This window comes from Lygodium microphyllum, chromosome 14 (genome assembly GCF_053477565.2).
Source record: "Lygodium microphyllum isolate KBCC chromosome 14, Lygodium_microphyllum_v1.1.10, whole genome shotgun sequence".
NCBI classification, from domain to species: domain Eukaryota; kingdom Viridiplantae; phylum Streptophyta; class Polypodiopsida; order Schizaeales; family Lygodiaceae; genus Lygodium; species Lygodium microphyllum.
In genome coordinates this window covers 41,505,238-41,530,308 of record NC_141148.1, presented here as the reverse complement: position 1 = coordinate 41,530,308, position 25,071 = coordinate 41,505,238, and the positions used below count along the sequence as shown (strand labels likewise).

At 44.1% G+C, this 25,071-nt stretch overlaps 1 protein-coding gene across 5 annotated transcripts in view; it reads right to left on the bottom strand.

The window, feature by feature from the left end:
- LOC148025533 (putative peptide/nitrate transporter At3g43790) overlaps positions 1-25,071 on the bottom strand; it is a 292,616-nt gene that overhangs the window by 13,129 nt on the left and 254,416 nt on the right. For 4 of the 5 annotated variants that reach the window (XM_087692713.1, XM_087692715.1, XM_087692716.1 and 1 more), the window contains exons 13-14: positions 14,391-14,498; positions 732-776 (exon numbers count right to left, since the gene is read on the bottom strand). In XM_087692713.1, the coding sequence (XP_087548839.1) occupies positions 732-776; positions 14,391-14,498 (153 nt within the window). The remainder of the gene's footprint in view (positions 1-731; positions 777-14,390; positions 14,499-25,071) is intronic. The other variant, XM_087692714.1, reaches the window with a different exon arrangement.

Below are 25,071 nucleotides of genomic sequence, written 5' to 3'. Positions count from 1 at the left end.
CTGTAAACTCTCCTAAATGATTTTAGCATCTTCGTCAAAAGCGTACATGTCCCTCATACTAGTAAAATTTGTATGATGAATCATGGATACTGCATGAATCTGAGGTCTTCTTGATAAGGCATTAGCTACCTTGTTTTGCTTCCTAGGAATATGCAATATCTAAAAGTTAAATTGAGCTAAACAATGTCTTAAGAAACATACTTCTAAGAAATCTTTGATTGGGTTGAGAAAATGTCTCAAACAGTCATGGTTTGTCTTGATAAGAAATTCTCCACCTAAAAGATAAGTGTCTCCAATCTTTTAAAGCTTGAATGATGGCCATCTTTTTCATAGGTAGTAGCATTCCTTTTTCCATTTTGCAACCTTCTGCCAAGACTAAGTGGTAATGTTACATATTCACTTTATGTGAATTTTATACTTGTTGTAACTAGTGTTTAATCAAGTTATCTACCACTCTATACGGGAAGGAAGACTGGTATCATTAGTGAAATGCAAAAAAGTGTTTGGAGCTGGCAGAGATGAAAATCAAAAGAACAAAACTTGGACATATACAGACCAGGAACTAACAAGTATAACTACTAAGGAGGCTCTCTAACTGGTCTTTTGTATAGCAAAAAACTCTCGCAATGTGTTGCACACATATTTATCTTGTATCAAGAGAAACCATACAAAGATATCATGACAAAATTTATATAATATGACTTGGAGAAAATGTTAGAAGGGAAAATTACCACAGAGTTGTTAATCAAAAGAAATGTTGCAGTCAGTGTAGACACCTATAAAGAAAAAAGACACAAGTAGCTTTTAAGTTTTCATCCTTGTTTTGGAGCATACTTTTGCAATATAAAATGCACCAAACCTTGATATTTTGTCAAAGCTCTTTACATATTGTTTGAATCTTATCTTCACTACAAACTCTAGAAGTATAAAATTGCACTTGGTTGTAAGGTTGCATGCATTCAACATGTTTAACACAACTGATTATATATTCCAAAGAGACATTTTCCAATTTAGGAAGTATGACAATCAATAATGCTACATGATAGATCTGAAACATGGATGTATTAAGTCCAAAATATGAAGCAACACATAAAATAAGTCATTAATACTCATAGTCACTTGGAGTATAGAGCAGACAACCGAGGATAAGCTTTATTCTACAAAATAATCCACACACATGCAAACATGGTGCAAACAGCAATCCTAACAAATTTTCTGTGATTATCAATGCAATAGTCAGGGATGACAAATATTGAAAATTAAACAAAGACAACAATAGATAGAGATCTCTTCTTTTGACTGTTCTTCAGTCATAGAACCAGTTTTCCAATTGTCAATGAATGAGAAAAAAAGCCAAAAATTAGCTACAATTTTCTAAAATTCATTCACCCTCTCTTTTTATTTCTAAGTGAGAATTCATCTTTGCTAATGTGGAAGACCTTAAGGAACTTGTTACAACAATGTGCAAATAAATGTTGAAAACAAAGATGATGCTTGCTGTTTTGAAGCTTGCATTTTTGAGATTGTTACCCAAGGTAACTACTCCATTACAATCGTGTGGCTGCTTTAGGTTCAAGTCCTGTAACTTTGTCTCATCAACACTATTAGCCACTGTATGGTTACTTGCATGGTGTTTTTTTTTTCAAGAAAATAAAAATTTTATTAATAATACCACTGAGAGAAACCCGAGGGAAAATACAAAGTATAAGGAAGTAAAAAGTAACTAAATATATCACAATACAATGGATGTGTGAATAACCAATCCGACTGCCACGGTGCTACAAACCTTGTGAGATTTCATGTGCCGATTTCAATTTAATTCTGATGCTTCCATTTCTAGTTGATGAAAGGAGTACTTTTTCAATTCAGTATATTAGCCCTTTTCACACATAGCTTATCAAGCAGTAACTGCACATAATGCTCATGCTCCGTTTGATTCTTAGAAAATATTAAAATGTCATTTGAATACATTATCACGACGTCATCTAGGTACTCACAAAAGATGTTATTTATTAGATGTTGGAAGACCATTGGAGCATTTGTGAGACCAAATAGCATGACACCATATTCAATGTGGCCATACCTTGTGCGAAATGTTTTCTTCCATTCATCACCTTCTCTTATTCTCACAAGATTGCAAGCCCCACGAAGAGCAATCTTTGTGGTGGATATCTTTGCTCTTTGAAGTTCCTCCAAGAGTTCTAGGATCAAGGGAAGTGACTAACGATTCTTAATGATTATCTTGTTGAGTCCTCTATAGTTGACACGAATCTAGAGAGAGTCATCCTTCATGATAAATAATATTGAAGCTCCTGCTAATGACTTGGAGTGTCGTATGAAACACTTGGCTAGATTCTCATCCATATACTTTTGTAGTTTTATCAACTTATCTTGAGATAGCTTATAGATTGGGCCAAAGGGTGATTGAGCTTTCTCTTGCAACTCGATGGCACAATCATAAGATTGGTGCTTAAGGAGCATATCTACTTTCCTCTTTCCGAATACATCTTGATAATCATGATATTGGAGACAAAGAGTTTGCATAACTTTGTCAATCACCATCAACTGACAAAGCGTACCTTTCCATAACTTTGTCAATCACCGTCAACTGACAAAGCGTACCTTTGCTCCAAGTCTTGCATTCTCTCTTTTAGTAAATTGTGTCAATCTTAGTTCAACTTTTTAAAGTTATCCAATTGACATTGAAATTATGTAGTTTGAGTCAAGATATACTAATAATCATTGGATTGCTTACGCAACATATGATATTGAATGCTATATTTGCTGCAAAGTCTCTCGACATTACTTTTATAGGATGAGTTTTGTACTTGACATCGACTAAGCAAAAGGATAACCATCTATAACTTCTATAGGAATTGGGCTATATTTCTCCATGATTGTGAAATCATGCCATCTAGCAAACTTTTCATCCATGAAATATATAGAGGTTTCAGAGTCCAAAGGTGCTTGGTTGACCATATGGTGTGTAAACTCGTACCGAAAACATAAAACTTAAAGCAACCTCAATAGAGAAAGAGGAGCATTCTAAGTATTCTTGATTTTCATCCAGCCACATAGCCCCTACTATGGCTAGTATCCATGTTTCTTGGAAATGAGGGCACTGTAGAGTTTCATACTTGCAGCCTCTCGTTAGGATAATGCTGAGAGATATGCCTAGCTCCTCCACAATGCAAACATAATCCTTATCATTGCTTTTCTTGAACTGACGATGATGAGGATTATGTTTGTATTGTGGAGGAGCTCGATATTGATTTCTTGTTTTCCTTGGAAGGCCATTGTTGTTGTGACATTTAGACTTAATGAAGCCCCATGATACTTCTTTTCATGTCTCTCAAAAATTCAATTATCACATTCTATTGCTTGAAAAATCAACTCACTTAATGTATGTGCCTTTGGCATTGTTAACAAAAGATCTTTCACATCATCGTTTAGTCCCCAACAGATTTGGCTAATAAAATAATCATCCTACCAAGTCGAATCAGATGTGAGTTGTTGGAATTTAGATGCATAAATTGATGCCAATCTAAATCCTTGACATTGGCGGCAAGGACTAGGATTGTTGCTTCACAACTTGTAAGAGAATTGAAGAAAAGAAAAACTTATTTTTTAATTATAAAAGAATGAAATACAACAATATATTTCCTGATACAAGATTCATACAAGATAAGTCATTGATACAAGACTAGATCAAAGACAAGTCAAGACAAGATAGATATGAACTAGAGATGCTTTTTTTTAAATTACAAAAGAATGAAGTACAACAATATATTTCTTGATACAAGATAAGTCCTTGATATAAAAATAGATAAAAAACAAGACAAGACAAGAAAAGATAAGAGCTAGAGATATATGGCTTGAATTGGAAGTAGAGAGGACTTACCTCACAGAAGTCTTGCAATTGGTGTTGGCAAGACTAAAGGGCTTGTAGCCCAATACCCCTATTTATAATAGATCTGGGGAGGTTAAGGAGTCTAGCTGATGACATCATTAATGACATAGACATTGCTGACATAAGCAACGACATAAGCAATGCTAATGTAATTGCTAATACAAGCGCTCTTTTAGAACCTTCCAAAGAATCTCAAATGTTCTTAAAGTTCCTAGATGATACTAGGTTTCTTGATGTCCATGATAGTTCCATCATCTTTGCAAGTCTTGGTAGGTCACTAGGCAATCAACAAGCAGTTAGCACCCTTTGTCTGATGCCTTGGCCTCTCCAAGGTGACCCTTTGGGCTCCCAAGGTAAGATAATCATCACATTTGTAGTCTTGGTAGGCCATTGGGCAGCCGATGTGGACTCTTTGTTTGATGCTCTCATCGCTTTGGAATGGGATGCCTTGGGATGATTATGGGCTGAGCTATGCTCTATAGTCCGCTCCTGATTCCAATTTTGGGCTTGAGAGGGGATATTGCATGCAAAAATGCATTACACACTGATTAGCTCTTTATTACAACCCCAAAACTTAATTATTACCAAACTTTCCTAGAGAATGTCTATGTTCCATAAGCCAAACCTTGATTTGGGAGGATCCACTAATCAATAAATAGTAGGAAGCTAGTCAACTCAGCTTCAATCTCGTTGTCAGGTCTTCCTCCTGATGGTGCCTCCTTCTCTGCTGGTGGATATCTCAATTTGTGGTAGTGACCAGCCCTTCTGCAACACTTGGTAATCAGTCCACAGCCACATCAGGGCCTTGCATTTGCAGCTGGTGGCAGTTTCCAGCTTGTTTTCACCTTTAGCCATCCATCACCATCAGCTTTTGAGCCTTTGATAATTTGCGTTTGCTGCATCTTGGCCCTTCCAGCCTTAGTCTTCCAGTTGAGCCAGCTTGTTTGGAGCACATCTACAGCTGCATTTAGTATTTGCAGTAGTTGCCTACTTCATCCTGACAGTCTTCAGCCTGCTCTCCACTCTTTCAAGCTGCTCTCGTCATATTCAGCCTGGTCCAGACTCTCCAGATTTGCATTTGCTGCTGTTAATCACATCGGCAGGCTGCCTATTGCATTTCGGGATCCATATAGAGTACGACACACACTCTTGCTCATATCCTCTAATCCAGTCCTTTAAAGATGCGGGAGTTTGAGGTTTTGTATTCACTCTCCATAGTTTGTTCATTGCATTGAGCATTGTATCTATTCATTTATTCATTTATATTCTATGCTCATTGTCCCTAAGTTACCCTAGCCCTATTGATTTCTTTTATCAGTTTGTGCTTTGTCATCCTTTGTTGTATGATTGTGTTTGTATTTTGTCTTCAAGTGTTTCTTTATGCCAAACACCAAGCACCAAACACCAAGCACCAAACGCATGGACATGATGACATTCTATGTTGGGTCTTTAGGATTTCTTTCAACTTTAGATTTCTCTTATATATCTGGCCTACTCATCTCTACGAACCATTTGGGTCATCTACTTGAGTTGCTCTCTCCATGCAGATTGTGTGGATGCTTCCAATCCTTTATTTGGACTCTTGTGCTGGTAACAATAGCTTGTTCCATATCGTCTTTGGAATTCTATCTACACCAATCATAGTAGAAGATATAGCTTTGAAGAAAAAATTGTTTCTTGAGGCAGAATATTAAAAAAAAAAGGAAAGTAAAGAAAAGAAAGAAAGTCCTTCCAATCAAGGAGATAGAAATAGAGAGCTAGCCAGTTGTTGCACAGTGGCACACAAAGGGCTTGAAGGAACAATACTCCCCCATGGCAAGAGAATGCAAGGCACTCGGAATTAGTACAGCCACTCCTCCTGAACCCCTACTTCTCTAGTCTGTGCATGTCTCTTGCCTATATGTTGATTCCCACCTATAACCTGTCACTCATGGGAGTGCAGTATCTAGTCCCTGATGTGTTTTTGAGTAAAATACTATAATATTCCTCCCATAGCACTTCATATCAAGAGATGAATTCGGGCTTGAGGTGTTTTAAAAATTACTCGTTGAGCTATTACATAAGTGATCGCACGTAATTTTCTTAATATCGAGTATTGCATTAAATCAATTCTGCAATCTGACACGAGAAGACGCCTCAATGTTTCCCGCCAACAAAAAGCAAAGACGCCTCGTAAATAATATTACGACGACTTGATCATAAATTTTTCCATATTATATTTGATTTAGCATTCCCAATTCCATTTAATACGTCAAAGATCGCATTGATTTTGTAACTGCAAGACAAATCGCAAAAGCATTAATTGGTAGACGAAGAACGCGCAAGAACGAGCATGATATTGAGGAAGTTAAGTATCAAAGAGTATGACATGACTTTATAAACTGGATAAGTCATGAGGTAGCTTGGCCAAAAACCACCAGATGAAGTCATTTTGAAGAAAAAAAGACGTTTTTGAAAAAAAAGGCAAAAATTCATGACTTTTTTATGCTTGGAGGGAGAGAAAGAATAAAATAATCATCCCCATGCCACCATCCAACATGTAGGCAATCAAAATGCATTTTTAATAAAGCTCAATTGGCTCTTGACAAGTAGCCAAAAGAATGAGTCCACTGCATGCTCCCCCTTATGCCTATAAATACACCCCCTCTCCCTCATAAAGAAAGCAAGAAGGAAGACTTCTTGATGATGGAAAAATTTATCTACTTCTCTTATCCATTGAAGCTTTGAGCCTGAAAGAGGAAAATACTCCCCTTCTACCTCATTTCCATTTTCTCTACCCTCTGTACGCCTTCGTCCCATACAACCATATCACCAAGCGAAACACTGGCAAAAGTTTTCTAGACGACCATCAACTCTCCTTGAACTACCACGTCAATTTTGCTTGACGTCTGATAGCTCCACGAGATCGCAAAAATTCAGAAAGCCCATTTAAAGCAAGGGAAGTAAGGAACACGGGCGATGGAGAAAATGAGGCGGTAGGAATTGGCGAAACCCCCGTTACAGCAAACCTGAGAGAGGTAACATCTCGTCGGTTTGGAAAAAATTAATGTTTTATAAGATTATCGCTATATTTGGTTTTAAATGATTATAAACGCATTCTAATGAAAATGCATATGAATTGTCGCTTAGGAAAATAACCTAAGTAATATAATAATTAGCTATTCAGTGAAAATACTCTTTCACTTGGAAAAGGATTATATGCCTGTCATTAAGAAAATATCTTAATTATGATTTATTTTGCGATATTTATTATTATTTTATTAATGACACATGTGATTATAATAACAGAAAAAAGATAGACGTTGTTAGGGAAGGGAATATTTTATAATTTTTTTCTAAAAGTGATTATCTCTATTTTATTTTGCTAATGTTAAACATACATATATGAATTTTATAATAATTTATAGAAAATTATTTAGATAATACTATAAAATAATCAATGCATTAAATCAACAGAAAATTGTACAGAAAAATATATACTAGACGTGCATAAATTAGATGTGTAGTAATATAATTTGATGTTTGAAAGATGAAAGAAAAAATACACTTATGATTTTTATATTGCTTAAAATAAAGTTTTTAGAAAAACAATCAGTATTGCACTTGGGACATAGCTAAATGAAAATTGTGCTTTCTAGATAACGTTGAAAGTTCGAAAAATGGTCGGACATCATCGATTAAACCATAGAATATGAGTAGAATAAAATAAAAATTATTTTCTTGTTAAAAACATACGCAATGTTAATATTAATGATTATATTAGCGAGAACCTCAATATCATGAGTTGATGCATGTATAAATCAACGAGAAAACCTAACCTAAAATATCGAGAATGTTGAAGCAAAAACAACAATGAAATACTTGACAATCCTGAAACTATCAGTATCAAGAAATTAAATAAATATCAGAAGTCTATAGGACTTGTCGGACATTGATAAGAATTTGTCAATATAAATTCTAAAGTCTAAACAGACTTGGAAAAGCATGTGAAATCCTACTAAGCACGGGTTAGGGTTGGGCAACGTATGAATTGCCTGCCTTGTTTTGTACCACCCCACAAGGAGCTTTGGATTGGCCCTGACAGCGAGAGATTGCTCAGTGAGGAAGCCGTTAGACAGGAGGAGGCGGGAGTGCTAGGGGTGCTCTGGCCATAAATCTCTCATGGGGAGCTTTCTATTGGTAGGTAGTTAGTTAGGGCTGTCACCTTTTGTACGAGGTCGGGATGCAGGACCACGATATTCATTATTGAGGCAGGGTTCTGCGCAATGGTCGGGTTGGAGGCTCTACCCATCCGCCAGGTACTGAAGCCCACAGTAGACTGCTCTGAGGTATGGGAGATCATAGGGAGTCTTACTGGATGGCATATTTGGAAGGCGCGATGGTAGGAGGTTTTTGGCGGAGAGAGACTTTCATTACAAGCGACCTTAGCAAAGCTCTGGACCTTAAAACTGAAAATCCATTAAAGGAATTACTCCACCCATGATCTCGAGTTGTTAGTTGTGATCCATGCTCTCAAATTGTGACAACACTTTTGCTTGGAAGCAAGTTTACTTTGGTCATTGACCACAAAAGTCTCAAATGGATCTTTACTCAACCAGACCTCAACATGAGGCAACGTCGGTGAATTGAAGTCTTGCAATAATTTAATTTTGAAATCAAGTTTAGACCTAGAAAAGAGAATGTAATTGTCGATGCATTAAGTCATAAAGCTTTTCTGAATGCACTTATCATGGAAGAGCCATCTAAAGGAGAGACTTTAGCTACCATGATATCGATGCCTAGCAATCCAGTCATTGAGTTAGCCAAAGAAGAGGTAGACAAGGATCCTAAGTATCAGCTAATGCTTAGAGAAATCCTAGTTAAGGACACTGATCCTAAGCTCCGAGTCAAATACCAAAATTTCATTGTGGATGATGGACTTGTCTATTTCAGGACAAGGCTATGCCTTCCCCTCATTCAAGTGCTGAAAAAGAAGATATTATGGGAAGCCCATGACTTCTTATTCTTAGGACACCCTGGCTATGCAAAAACTCTTAATGCAGTCAGAAAAGGTTACTATTGGGAAAGACTGAAGCATGATGTACTCAGATATGTTACTGAATGTCTAAGTTGCTAGCGGGTGAAAGCAGAGCGTGTCGAAATGCCAGGCAAGCTCTAGCCACTTGACATTCCATAGATGAAATGGGAGTTCATTAGTATGGATTTCGTAGTTGGCTTACCTTCTATTCAAGGAGGGTATAATTCAATCATGGTGATTGTGGATATGCTGACAAAGGTCACTCATCTTATCCCAGTCAAGACCAACTACAAAGCTTCAGATATTGCACGATTGTTTGTGAAAGAAATCTTTAGGCTTCATGGATTGCCTAAATGGATCGTTAGTGATTGCGACTATCTGTTTACGTCACATTTCTGGAGAAGCCTATTTGAAGCAATTGGAACTCAGCTTTGCTTTAGCACAGCTTACCATCCCCAAACTGATGGTCAAACAGAGCGGGTTAATCAGGCCATTGAAGATATATTGATAGCTTATTATTCCAAAGAACCGACAAGGTGGATACAATATTTCCCCTTAGTAGAATTTTCCTACAATGCGTCATATCACCAAAGTATTCAAATGACTCCATTTCAAGCATTGTATGGGCAAGATTGTTTGACACTACTAAATTTCTCTGATCCAACCCTAAAGGTTGAGGCTTCTAAGAAAATGCTAGAAGGCATGGAAGATCAGGTTAAAACTATCAGACAAGGCATCTAAGTTGCAAAAAACCGCCAGAAAGCTTATGCTGATCTAGGACAACAAGAGCGTATTTTTCAAGAGAGAAACATGGTTTTCTTCCGTGTATACCCAAAGAAGAGTTCTCTGTCATTAGGAAAGTTCAAAAAGTTGAGTCCAAGGTATTGTGGACCATACAAGGTTCTCAAATGCCTAGGAGCTAATGCCTACAAACTACAACTATGTGAAAGTCCACAATGTATTTCACGTTAGTCTTCTGAAAGCTTATGTGGTAAATCAAGATCATATTCTTGATGACCAGTAAATTGTAATGCCTCGTCAAGGAGCCCTTGAACTCCAACTTAATAAGATTCTCGATGTAAAAGAGAAACCTCTGAGAAACAGAACCATTAAAGAGTATCTTATCCAGAGGAAACACTATCCTGAGGAGGACACCTAGATAGAAGAGACAACTCTACAAAAAAAGTTTCCCCGGTTCTTTTCGAGATGAGGACATCTCGATTCCTCTAAGGAGGAGAGGATGTAATATTCCCGCCACATCACTTCATATCAAGAAACGAATTCGAGCTTGAGGCGTTTTAAAAATTACTCATCGAGCTATCACATAAGTGACCGTACATAATTTTCTTAATATCGAGTCTTGCATTAAATCAATTCCGTAATCCGACATGAGAAGACGCCTCAATGTTTCCAGCCAACAAAAAGCAAAGATGTCTCGTAAATAATATTACGACGGCTTGATCATAAATTTTCCCGCATTATATTTGATTTAGCATTTCCAATTCCATTTAATGCATCAAAGATCGCATTGATTTCATAACCGCAAGACAAATCACAAAAGCCTTAATCAAACGAAGAACGCGTAAGAACGAGTGTGATATTGAGTAAGTTAAGTATCAAAGAGTATGATATGACTTTATAAACTAGATAAGTCACGAGGTAACTTGGCCAAAAACCACCATATGAAGTCGTTTTGAAGAAAAAAAGACGTTTTTGAAAAAATAGGCCAAAATTCATGTCTAGAGGGAGAGAAAGAATAAAATAATCATCCCCATATCACCATCCAACATGTAGGCAATCAAAATGTATTTTTAATAAAGCTCAATTGGTTCTTGACAAGTAGCCAAAAGAATGAGCTAATTGCATGCTCCCCCTCATGTGTATAAATACACCCCCTCTCCTTTACAAAGAAAGTAAGAAGGAATATCTCCTGATGATGAAAAAATTTCTCTACTTCTCTTGTCCATTGAAGCTTTGAGCTTGAAAGGGAAAAATACTCCCCTTTAACCTCATTTTCATTTTCTCTACCCCCTGTTACGCTTTCGTCCCATACAGCCATTTCGCCAAGCAAAACGTTGGCGAAATTTTTCTAGAGGACCAGCAACTCTCCCTAAACTACCACGTCGATTTCGCCTAATATCTGATGGCTCCACGAGGTCGTAGAAATTTAGAAAGCCCATTTGAAGCAAGGGAAGCAAGGAACCTGACCGATGGAGAAAATGAGGCGGTAGGAATTGGCGAAACCCCTGTTACAGCAAACTTGAGAGAGGTAACATCTCATAGATTTGGAAAAAAATTAAAGTTTTATAAGCTTATTACTATATTTGCCAAAGCTTTAAACAATTATAAACGCATTCTAATAAAAATACATATGAACTGTCGCTTAGGAAAATAACCTAAGTGATATGAAAAAAAATTATAAGCCTGTCATTAAGAAAATATCTTAATTATGGTTTATTTTGCAATATTTATTGTTATTTCATTAATGAAGTATGTGATCATAATAACAGAAAAAAGGTAGACGTTGTTAGGGAAAAGAATATTTTATAATTTTTTCCTAAAAGTGATTATCTCTATTTCATTTTGCTAATAATGAACAGACGTATATGAATTTTATAATAACTAATAGAAAATCATTTAGATAATATCATGAAATAATCAATGTATTAAATCAACAAAAAATTGTATAGGAAAATACATACTAGACGTGCATAAATTAGGTGTGTAGGAATATAATTTGATGTCTGAAAGATGAAAGATAAATTACACTTATGATTTTTGCATTGCCTAAAATAAAGTTTTCACAAAAATAATCAGCATTGCACTTAGGACATAGCTAAATGAAAATTGATCTTTCTAGATAATGTTGAAAGTTCGGTAAATGGTCGGACATCGTCGATTAAACCATAGAATATGAATAGAATAAAATAAAAATTATTTTCTTGCTGAAAACACACGTAATGTTAATATTAATGATTATATTAGCGAGAGTGTCAATATTATGAGTTAATCCACATATGAATCAACGAGAAAACCTAACCTAAAATATCGAGAATGTTAAAGCAAAAACTACTATGAAATACTTGACAACCTCGAAACTATCAGTATCAGGAATTTAAATAAATATTGGAAGTCTGTAGGACTTCTTGGACATTGATAAGAATTTGTTGATACAAATTCTAAAGTCTAAACATAAACAGACTTGGAAAAGCATTTGAAATCTTGCTAAGCACAGGTTAGGGTAGGGTAATGCATGAATTGCCTGTTATAGGCATAAATGCCCATATTATCTTTTCGGACGGAAATACCAAATTTTTCATAAGGATAAAATACACTTCAGATTAGCGAAATAACTTGCGCATCCCCAAAAAGAGTTGCAAAAAGAAGCGAAACCCTAAGAATAAAGTGAGACCTTAAAAGAGAAATCCTAGATTTGGGTGTGGCTGCTTTCTATGCTAAAAACACTTGCTACTGTTTCTTTTTTATTTGTGCATGTATTGATGGTTGCATAAGAAAGATTGATTGTGCTTGCAACAGTTAGATCTGATTGTAAATTTATAATCAGGATAGTAAGAGGAAAGATTGTGCTATGCCTCCCCCATGGCTAGACGCAGAACCCTGCTCCAAGAGGGATTGTTTTGTACCATTGCGAGGAGCTTTGGACCCGGCCCTGACAGCGAGAGATCGCTCGGTGGAGGAACCTGTTAGACACGAGGAGGCGGGAGTGCCAGGGGGGCTCTAGTCGTAAATCTCTTCATCGCTTCTAGGAACTACTTGACCCTCGTACGAATCAGGATGGGATCTTGGAGTCCCCGGTACTAGTGAAGGGACGAAAATCTTAGAGGGTTTCTTTTCCTCTGCGCAGGCAGAAGGGATTTTCTGGTGAACAGAGATTTATCTTCTGCGTAGGCAGAAGGGGAAAATCATTCTAAATAACTTTGCGAAATATGTTTTGCCAAAAGACTGTTTTCTCTGTCTTTGTGTTGTGCCCTAAAATTATGCGAAGGAACTTATGTTAACGGGTTAATTAACGAATCAGCTTTTATATGCCATAACTTAATGTGATAGATAATTAGAAAACTAAAGAAAACCATTTGTGGAAAGCGGGTGGGCGAGATCCCCGATGGATTTGTCCTACGGAAGGGTGGTCCCGGTAAGCTGGGAGCTTCTCTCAAGAGATTGAACGAAACATTAATTAGGAAAAATTAGGTAGAGCCGAGCGTTGACTTACCTAGGGTCAGGTCTTAAAACCTTGATAAAAAATCATTGTAGGACAAAGGTGTGGCGGCCGTGTTAGAACTCTGTTAAGGTTCCTTGAATCCTAACTAGTTACTAGAAAAAAGCGTTGCACTCCTTAACCAAGGGTAACTACGATCCCTCCAGTCAGATGAGAAGCCCTTGTAGGACACCTCCGATGGAGCTAGCTGATGTATAGAGACCTCAATCGTCAAATTAGGACCCCGAGCTTGCAAGTTGATCCTTGTGGGGACGGCCAGTACCTTCCGTTTTGGGGTGGACTCTAGGAAACCTAGACGATAGACCCTGTGCATTCTCGCGAGTGCCAGGTGAAGCCGTCTAGGATAGTTCCCGGATGGACAACTAAAACGTGCTACCAGGGAATTGTTAGGCAGGGATGTGACAAATATTGGCTCTCTCCCTCTGAATGGATCCTCAAATACTCCCACATCTAGCCATAGAGCTCCATTACAATTCCAAGCTGCTATTGCAAGGCTGGTACCATAGGTCTTGCACCATCATTTGGTATGTCTCTTCATAACCACCACTCTTCCTTCTCTCTAGAAGGCTAGCTTGCCCTCCTCCCTTGCTGCCTTGATTCTTAGCATGCACTCCCTTATGTGGGCTAGTTGGGTGGATGTGAGATCATCGCCTAGGAACACACGTACCTTTCAACATGCGGCGTTGAGCTAGGAAGTCTCTCCTAGCCTCCATAGTTGGGAAGCAGAGGATGAGAGCACGTTCCTTCAAGAGAGAGAGAGATCCCAAGAGGATTTGGTCTCATGGCGTATGATAGTTTCCTTTGCTACTTTGCTGGTTTTTAAACTCATCTGTGACTCTTGTACTTTTCCAATAATTAATATAACTACCCTTTACGCGAGAGAGAGAGAGAGAGAGAGAGAGAGAGAGAGAGAGAGAGAGAGAGAGAGAGAGAGACCTTTTACGAAAAAAAAAGAGAGAGAGAGAGATTTTCCTTTTACGAAAAAAAAAGAGAGAGAGAGAGATTAATATCTAGACAAAAGTTGGTATGGTTGACCAAGAAAAGGCTAAAGTTTTTCCAGGATTCAAGTGGTTAGGGATCTGACAAAAGTGCATTTCTGAGGTTTACCAATGTTATTCACATGGAGGTTACATGCTGGCACCTATTGTACAGTTCCACATCAAACATAACTGTGGGGGGCCACCCAGACGGGTGGTGGGGGGCTATGTATGGAAGAGAAAACATACAGAGAATACATTTTTGAGAATAGATGTAGAGATAAGTACTCCCCAGAGTGCTGCTCCACTTATCCTTGCCATGAAAGGATGGATTGCGACCAAAGGTATAGTTAAAACCTGCACCATAGAGGATTGCATTTTATTTAAAAACTTGCTTCACAGACAAACATACATTCAATTAAAAGCTCTAAAAACAAAGCTTCTTTTGTCCTTTCTAAAAACTAAAACCTAATTTCCAATATTCAGATGTTATTACAGAAAACTAAACCTTTTTCAAAAACATTTTTCCATGCAAACCACCCCTTTCTACAACCATGCAAGCAAAATGCTGAAGTTTGATATTACAGAATTCCTCAAATAATGTGCACCATCTTATAGCTGGTAAATGTCATATACTAGATGCAATCACTGTTTCACTGTACACATACGTAACTTAGTGTCAGTACCCCTTGTCCTTCCATCTTATCTTAGGCTCCCTTTTTGGCCCTGAGAGTGCCTGTTAAGCAATGCTAAATCAGGCCAACATTACTACTAATTGCTTAAAATTTCATTCCTTGACAACCAGAAATGCCTGCCCAAACTCTATAAAAAGGGGCCAATGGGGAATCCCACATCTCATCCCATCATTATCAAATCTCAATGTCATCATCATCATCATCATTTGCAGCGCTCAGCCTCTGCAGCCACGAGAGCCCTTCCTGCTGCCATGATTGCTGCAGCTCCTCACGACACCATTACCTGCTGCCATGTCACTGTCCAGCCTCACATAGTCTGCTCACTGCCCACTGCTGCTACTGTGACATCAGCCCTCATGCTGTCATGTAATCGACTGCTGCCATGATTGCTGTGGCTCCTCACGAACCATTACCCGTTGCCATGTCACTGTCCAGCCTGCACATAATCTGCTCACTGCCCACTGCTGCTACTGTGCCATGTCACCGTCCAGCCTGCACATAGTCTGCTCACTGCCCACTGCTGCTACTGTGCCATGTCACCGTCCAGCCTGCACAGTCTGCTCACTGCCCACTGCTGCTACTGTGACATCAGTCCTCATGCTGTCATGTAATCGACTGCTGCCATGATTGCTGCGGCTCCTCACGACACCATTACCCGCTGCCATGTCACTGTCCAGCCTGCACATAATCTGCTCACTGCCCACTGCTGCAACTGTGACATCAGTACTCATGCTGTCATGCAATCAACTGCTGCCTGTGGCTATCAAGCTGCCATCATCACCAAAATGCAGCTTGTTCCCATGTAGCAACTGTCCCTTTTGTCCGCATTGATGTCTACTAAAACCAGCCTTCCTTCTTTGCAAGGGTGTTGATAACCTGATTTAACTCAAATTACAGCAAGCATTAAATACACAAATCTGAAAATACACACTTCACCACTTAATCTTGGATAGCCAACACCCAATTGGCCCCAACAGTTCTCTTGGTTGAGTGTCAAGGAAATAACTATAGGGGAAAGTAAATCTGGCTCCTACCAACACGCCGCTGCTCCCTCGCCCCCCGCCATCCAACCAGCGCGCCCCTTGCCACTGTCCCGTGGCGCGCTCCTGCTGCTCCACTCCCCATCGCACCTGTCCTCTCCCGCCTTCTGCTGTGCCTACCCTGCCGCCTACTCCCCCGCCTTCTGCTCTGCCTCCCTCCCGCCTTGTCCTTGGCACGACTCCCCCCCTCCCAGCACTGACCCCGCCTCCTTCCGCCTACTGCTCTGCCCGCCCCTTGGTGCGACCTCCCCCGAGTGCAGTGTCCGCTTGCCGTCTGTTTTTTCCTCCTCCCCCACCAACTCACCCCCGCCCGAACTCGCCCTATCCCCCCCGGCTAAGGGCCTGAACCCCCGCCTCATCCGCCCTGATCCCCCCGCCTCCTCCCCCCCTGGTCCTCCGCCTCTTTCGTACTGCAGCCCGGCCCCGCCGTCCAACAGGCCCAACACGCGCACTGTGGCCATTGCGAGCCGGCTTACTTGGGTGCCCAGCCAGTCCCCCCCCCTCCCCCCCTCCCTCCAGTTGCTCCCTCCCTCTGCAGCAACTTCCCCTCCCCCTCTAGCAGTGCAGAATGTGTTTTGTAGGTTCTCAGCAGGAATGCACAATGGAAATCTCTGGTCAAATGCCGGTGCATTCTGCGAGTGCCCCCTAGTCAAACACCTTGCGTGTCGTCCGCTTTGAGGAAGAGCTCTTAGCCGTCCGTGCCGCAGAGCTGGAACTTAAAGAAATAGCAATCTTTGGTCACGTAGTAGGTCACTCCCCATCCAGGACCCAGCTTCGGGATTGGCTTCACTCCATGTTGCGCATCGGCACAGTGCAGATAGTGGAGGCAGTTCTAATGGGTCAAGGAATCTTCATGGTTCGACTCACCTCAGCTGACGTAGCTTGTGAGTTATTGGCCAGTTCACCCTATGCTTCCACAAAGGGGGTGATCCACATGGTCCCTTGGTACAGTGGCTTCACAGTGGAGGCATTTGCGCTCCACAACAAGTTCCTTTGACACTCGGTTACCCTTCTCTTCCCCGGACTGGTGATAGAGTATTGCCAGTTGGTGGAAGACTTTGGACAGCTCTTTGGCATTGTCCTTCCCGCCTCTTTCGCAGACGTAGTGACAGCCGCAGGAGTCCCAAAGGTATGGGTGGTAGTGAAAGAGAGAGAGAATATTCCACAGTTCCTAGAGATTGAGGCAGGCGGACACTCCTTCAAGCAGTAGGTCATTGTGATTGGGCAGCTAGGGAAGTGCCTACGATGCCATGACTTTGGGCACTAGGCAGTAGAGTGCATGCGCTTCGGAGCTAGGGCGGCTTTGCGGACAGGCCAACAGGTGGATGCGGATGGTTTCACACAGAGTACAGAGACGACAGAGAGGGAGATGGTGGGGGGGGGCTGCAGGCAACTCCATAGCCACGACAGGGAGCAAGAGGGCGAGTGTTGCCCCCCCCGGCAGAGCACCCCCCCCCCCCCCCCCTTGCCCTACCCGATAGGTCCACATGTCTACACATCCAACCCCCACAGAGGCGTCACAGGCTGTATCACCTGAGGGCCCACAACCCCCCCCCCCCCCCCCCTTTGCCCTACCCGATAGGTCCACATGTCTACACATCCAACCCCCACAGAGGCGTCACAGGCTGTATCACCTGAGGGCCCACAACCCCTCCCCCCCCCCCCCCCCATGGCTCCCCCCTGACCCTAGTCCACACTTCCCTGCACCTAGAGCTATTGGCCCCCCCCCACACCCGCCGGGTGCCTTCGACCACCTTATCGTCCCTCGATCCTCCCCCTCCCTACCATTACAACTAGTTCATCCGTCCATGCCGCCCGTCACACTTTCCCAAGACAGGAACAAGTGCTACCACAGGAGTTTTTTCGCAGTGGGCCGTGGTCTTACTTGAGAGTTGCGGAGTGTTCCCACTACCCTTGGAGGTGGATATCTTCGTGGTACACAAATCTAAGAGGGGCAAGGTACATCTACTAGCACCACCAGATGGACCAAACTACGCCTTCTTCCTTCAGTCCTCACACAGGAGACTGAACGACGACTCATATAGAGGAGGAGGTGAAGAGCCAAGTAGCATACGACATCTCTCAGTGGATGGGAGAAGGTGGACTGGCACTTTTCTCCCAGCAGTGGCCGGGTTGCATGATGGACATCAACAAGTGGACTGGGGCCAAGGTCCCTCATCTGAGCATTATCTTTCGAGCTCCTCCATAGTGGAGAGCGCCGATGGAGGTGATCGAGTGGCCCTTGGCACAGGCGGCCCGTTTCTACCAATGTACGAAGTTTCGTCTCTCAGTTTGGTTGATAGACGCCTTGGTGGTACGACCAGGCGTATCCATCACCCCCATGGTCCCGCCCCCCGAGGGCTACCATGGGGGAATGCAGTTCACCATCGAGGTTGGTAGCGAAGCGTATACGTATGCCTCATAGTTCATCTTCTTTGTCAACAGCTTCCACACTGAACAGATGCTTGTTCGGTTAGTCACAGGTCTCCCCATGAGTTTACACCTTGCATCTTGGAATGTGAATAGCCTCCACTATAGTGGGGCATGTGGTTCCAGGAAGTTGATTGTTCGACAAGAGCTGCAGCCTGCCCTTGCCAGATGGATCGACATCTTACTTCTACAGGAGCACAAGCTCACTCCCACCCAGGTCCAATGGGTAGAGAAGGTACTCCTGGGTAGCTCGCACACTCACTGGGAGCACGCCATAGGTACCCACGGTAGGAGTGGAGGCGTATGCACCTCTATTGGTCCGAGTCTCACTGCCTGTGTACGAGATCACGGGATGATAGTGGCAGGGAGGGTTCTATGGATCAAATTGGATATTGGGGACTTGTGCCTTGGAGTCCTCAATGTCTATGCCCCTATACGGAGGTTAGGGCATGTAGCAGGTTCTGGGTGGAGATCGCGGATGGACTCCCAGAGGTGGACTCTTGGATCGTTGGAGGAGACTTCAACAACCTGGAGGCTTTAGAGGACCAGCAGGGCAGAGGCAAAAACTACCAGGGCATGACTGGGGAGGAGCAAGAGGCATGGGAGGTCTTTTTACTGACAGTAAGAGCATGCGATGCCTGGAGAGACCTTGCCTTCCACAGGAGGGAGAGGTCGTTGGACTTCTCTTGGGGATACAAGCGGCTAGGTGGAGTCCTGTTGGAGCGGTTGGACAGGTTTTATGTGGGAGAGTGGGGAGGCTCTCGTGGAGGCCAGATTGGGTAGTTGGCGGGCACCACGTTGTCTGATCATTGCCCGGTTCTCCTGACACTTGATCCCTCGGCATCCGCCCTAGACACACGATCGTGTCGGATCCCGAACTCCATCTATAGGAGGGAGGAGGTGATGAGACAAATTGAGTAGATTTGGACCAAGGAGTGGGGCAAGAGGGACTGGATTGCCCAGGAGGTTGCAAAGGTCCTAGCCAATTCGAACAATATCTACCAAAAGGCAGCCATACAGGCTAGGCAGCAGAGCTGGGAGGAGGAGAGAGCACTCCGGCGGGACCTTGCAACCACACGGAGATTATTACAGGATGCACCAGGGGATCCCACCCTCCACGCACAAGAGGTGCACGCGCGAGCAGCCATTGCTAGCCTGGAGGACATACGCTCGGAGTTCTCATTCTGCATCTCAGCAGCCTTTTGGGCGTGGAAGGGGGATACGATGTGCAGGGAGTTTTTCCAGGTGTATCAGCCCCGCACCTCAAGAGAGAAGATACGCAGCCTTCGAGATCAGTATGGGAGGATTCACTCTAGCCCAGATGAGGTGATGGAGATTGCCACCGACTACTACAGACGCCTTTTTCAGCATGAGACAGCCTCAGCTAGAGGACATCGATGTAGATAGTAAGTCTGGGATCACATTCCATCCCTCATCACAGAGGAGATGGGATGCTCCCTCCTAGTCTCCCTCCACATAGAAGGAACTAGAGGAGGCTTTTCATACACAAGACAGGTAGAAATTCCTGGGAGAGGATGGCCTCTCTAAGGCCTTCTTCACTACCTACTGGAAAGTGGTGAAGGACCCCCTAGTGATGGCCTTCTAGGAGATTTTCACTTCAAAACAGATGCCAGGGAGTCTTTCAACAGGCTTTATCAGTCTTTTTCCCAAAGGGGGAGGACCGCGGTTGGAGCTTTCCCAGTGGAAACCGATCACCTTATTATCAGTGGCCTATAAGGCACTCGCAAAGATGATTGGTAGGCAACTACACCCCATGCTTCCAAACATCATCCATGACACACAGACAGGCTTTGTGTCCAAGATAGGAGCATCTTAGACAATGTATTCACCTTCTTTGAGGCGACAGAGTAGGCTCAGCATAGTGGCCAGATAGTGGCCGTATTACTCTTGGATTTTGAGAAAGCTCATGACAAGGTGGACTGGGATTTCCTAGAGGGCACCATGGTGAGGTTGGGCTTCCCCCTGGCTTGGATTCGTAGGGTCTTCGCACTTTACAAATCGGCCACCAGTAGGGTTCTCATAGGTGGTAGGCAAGGGGAGGAGTTTCGACTGGAGAGATCAGTTCGGCAGGGCTGCCCCTTGGCCTTGTACCTGTTCGTACTCTTTGTAGAGCTAATATCTCACTTCTTGAGGTCACGTGTCAGCGGATTACGAGGCCTCCGACTTCCAGTGAGAGAGGAGACTGAGTTGTTAGACTTAGAGTATGTAGCTGATACAACACTCTACATAGAGGACGATGAGTTGATGCTGGAGAGAGTGAGGCTGGCTCTTGAGGTGTTCTGTTTTGCAGTAGGAGCGAAAATCAACTGGGGAAAGTCGGTAGGTTTCCTTACAGTCCCGGACTCTAGCACAGAGTGGGGCATCCACTTGGGATTTAGATGGGTGAGAGGGCAGTCCCGTACCTCGGGTTCTAGGTGGGACTCGACATCACTCCCGCCCAACAGTTTCTTGTAGTCCTCGATTTTGTTCAAAGGAAGTTGACCTACTAGAACACGGTCGCCTCTCACTAGCCGGCCGAGCCCTGGTGGTTAACCAGGTCCTCCTAGCAACGGTCTGGTACAGCGCCTCGTGTTGGCGCTTCTCCTCATCTTGCATAGTGCAGCTTCGCCGCCTAGCGCAGAACTTCCTTTAGTCCGTGTCAAACGGATCCAGGGATTCCAGGGCCAAGGTGGTGTGGGCGACCATCATAGGACATTGGTCAGAGGGAGGGCTTGGGATCATAGACTCAGAGTATCAGAGTATGGCCCTCTTGGGCAAGCTAGTTGTCCGTAGCCTCATACCAAGAAGGCAGACTTGGAAGGTCCTATTGCAGGAGGGTCTTCAGGATTGTAAACCGAGGCTTGGCGGTGAGTGGAGACTGTCCCTGAGATGGATCTTCACGTCAGCCCAGATCACCCCTCCAAATCACCTTTCCTACGTAGCTTGCTCCACGTGTGGCAAGGCCTTCGTAAGGCCCTAATCCAGAGCCCCCAAGCTGCCAGGAGGAGGTAAACCGTGAGCTGGTGATCTGGAACCCCTAGGTTAGAGATCGGGAAGGGGCACAGATTGGTGAGTGCCCCCACATCTAGTGGGCTGGTTGGGAGGTTGGCCCGGATTGTACCATCGGGACATGGCGGGAGGTGTACAGGATGGTGGACGAGGAGGTGCTGCAGCGAGTATGAGGCTGCCAAAGAGAAGTGGAGTTGAGGAGAAGGGAGATAGACGCAACAATACCTTAGGAGTGGCTTGCTTCCCCAATATGAGAGCCGATAGAGCCCAAGGAGGTATGGGCTGCTAGGTCAGGCATCCCCCTACAGGTGGCATGTAGAGTGGGTGGTGCTCCACTTGGGACCTTCACCGTACAGGAGGGGGGGCATCAAGAACTTAACAAGGACATGCATTGTCACCTCACAAGACAATGTATTTACATTCTTTGAGGCGACAGAGTGGGCCCAGCACAGTGAACAAAGACTGGCAGTACTACTCTTGGACTTCGAGAAAGCCTATGACAGGGTGGATTGGGATTTCCTAGAGGGTACCATGGTGAAGTTAGAATTTCCCCACGCTTGGATTCGCGGGGCCTCCGGCCTGTACAGATCAGCCACCAGCAAGGTTCTCATAGGTGGAAAGCGAGGGGAGGAGTTCCAGCTGGAGAGATCGGTCGGACAGGGCTGTCCCTTGGCCCCATACTTGTTCCTACTCTTCGCAGAGGCGATGTCTCACTTCCTCAGGTCACGTGTGAGCGGACTACGCGGCCTCGGACTTCCAGTGAGAAAGGATACTGAGTTGTTAGACTACACAGATGACACAGGACTCTACATAGAGGATAATGAGTGATGTTGGAAAGAATGAGGCTGGCTCTTGATGTGTTCTCTGTTGCAGCGGGTGCGAAAATCAATTAGTGAAAGTCGGTTGGTTTCCTCACAGACCCGGACTCCAGCACGGAGTAGGGAGTCCACTTGGGATTTAGATGGGTGAGGAGAGGGCAGACCGTCCGATACCTAGAGTTCCAGGTGGGACTTGATATCACTCTTGCCCAGCAGTTTCTTCTTGTTCTAGATTCTATTAGGAGGAAACTGACCTAATGGAGCATGGTTCGCCTCTCACTAGCCAGTCGAGCCCTGGTGGTTAACCAGGTCCTCCTAGCAACGGCCTGGTACATCGCCTCGTGTTGGTGTTTCTCCTCACCGTGCGTAGGGCAGCTTCGCCGCCTGGTGCGGAATTTCCTTTGGTCGGGGTCTGAGATCTCCAGAGACTGTAGGGCCAAGGTGGCGTGGGCGACCATCATACGACATTGATCAGAGGGAGGGCTTGGGATCATAGACCCAGAATATCAGAGTATGGCCCAAGCTAGTTTTCTGTGGTCTCACACCATGCGGGTAGACGTGGAAGGTCTTACTGCAAGAGGGCCTTCAGGACTCTAAACCGAGGCTTGGCAGGGAGTGGAGGTTGTCCCTGAGATGGATCTTCACTTCAGCACAGATTACCCTGCCCAGATCACCTTTCCTGCGGAGCCTACTCCACGTGTGGCAGGGCCTCCGTAAGGCCCTAATCCAGAGCCCCCCAAGTTGCTAGGAGGAAATAGACCGTCAGCCGATGATCTGGAACCTCCAGGTCAAAGATAGGGAAGGGGCACAGATAGGTGAGCGCCCCCACATCCAATGGGTTGGGTGGGAGGCCGTCTCGGCTCGCTCCATTAGGACATGGCGAGAGGTGTACAGGATGGCAGACGAGGAGGTGCTACAGCGAGTATCAGGGCGCACGAGAGGAGTGGAGTTGAGGAGAAGAGAGATAGACGCAGCAATACCTCTAGAGTGGCTTGCCCCCTCGATACGAGAACCGATAGAGGCCGGGGAGGTATGGGCAGCCAGGTTCTTTCCAGCAGGCATCCCTCTTCAGGTGGCAGGTAGAGGGGGTGGCGCCCCCCAGGGGACCTTTTTTTGCCGTTCAGGAGGGGGGACGTCTGGCCCTTGATAGAGGGCAACAGGATGAGGGGATTGCCACCCTTTCATGGAGGAGGATTTAGGTGGTGGGTCTTCAGGGGAAGATTGTTTTCTGGATGGAGCTCAAGGAGTGGCGCCTTTGGATTTGGGAGGGTAGACCACTTGATGAGCTAGAGTGGGATCCAGGAGAGTGGCTATGGCCGTCCTCTGCGGTTGCCAAAAAGCCATCCTGGTTCCTAGAATACACTGTCAGGATTGGCAGACATGTACTGATGCAGGAGGATATGGACTGGGCGCCGTCATGCAGTAGGCACTGGGCGGAGCACAACATCACGGAGCCCTTCCGACGGACCTTCTGGTGCCGCCTATGGGATAGCTGGAGGCCGAGGAGGGTGTCATATTTTTTATGGCTGGTGGCACATGGGGATTTGGCGGTGGGAAGCTGGCTTATCCAGATGCAGAAGGAGGGAGGTTGTAAGCGCTGCACACAGCAGCCTCTAGAAACCCCAAAGCATTGCCTTTGGTCTTGTGAGGAGGTGCAACTTGTGTGGAGAGGAGCATGCCGTATCCTTCGACGTATAGCCCCCAGCCTCGGGTGTATTTCATGGGGAGCTTTCTGTTGGCAGGCAGTTAGCTAGGGCCATCACCTTCTATATGAGGCCGGGATGCAGGACACGATTTTCATGATCGAGGCAGGGTCATACGCAGTGGTTGATTTGGAGGCTTTACCCATCCGCCAGGTACTGGAGCCCACAACAGACCGCTCAGAAATATGGGAGATCATAGGGAGTCTTATTGGATGGCTTATTTGGAAGGCGCGATGCCAGGTGGCTTTCGGTGGAGAGAGACTTTCAGCACTTGTGACCTTAGCAAAGCTATGGACCTTCATCATTCACTCCCTCCGCGGCCGATGGGAGCAGGTGCAGGGTGAGTCCAGGGCTCGTCAGGAGCTCCGTGGTCACTTCATGCGTACTTGGGGCGGCGAGGGCCTATTCTTTGTGATGCAGGCAGGCAATCCCGTTTGGCGATATACACCTCCCCCATGGCTCCTTGCCCCCATCCCCCCTGCCTTGAGAGACTTGTATACATGATGTAGTGGTGACTTTGCATCAGCTCCAGTTTATTTTGTTGAGTATGAGCACTCTGTTGTAATCAGTTTTTTGAGTAATATAATCAGCCACACTTTACTTGCAAAAAAAAAGCGTCTAATTCATACACATTCAACTATGGTAGTGAAAGCTGCCTTATATTCAGCTTCACATGACGATGTGGCAACAGTGGACTGTTTCTTGCTAAGCCAAGGTATGCAAGACGAGCCAAGAAAGAAACAATTGCCACTAGTGGAGTGGCGTGAATCATAATCACCAGCCCAATCTGAATCACTGTAAGCATGTAATTGCAATGGTCCCCCCTTGGCATAAAGCAATCCAAGAGATCTAGTACCCTGCAAGTAACGGAAGACACGCTTAACAGCTTGCCAATGTGACATGCATGGCTGATGCATATATCTGCTCGGGGCTGAAACTGCAAACTGTATGTCTGGCCTAGTGTTGCATAAGTAAATAAGACATCCAACTGCTGCAGCATATGTGTGTATATCAAACAAATCACTGTCATCATGTAATGACAGTTTAAGTCTAGGTTCCATTGGTGTATAAACTGGCTTGCAATCCTGTAAGCCAAACTTCTCAAGAAGTTTACCAATGTATATTGAGTGTGATAACCCAATACCTCTAGCATCATGTATGAACTGAATGCCCAAGTAATAATGCAAAGACCCCAAGTCTGACATGTCAAAAGTTTGCTGCAAATTTTGTTTAAA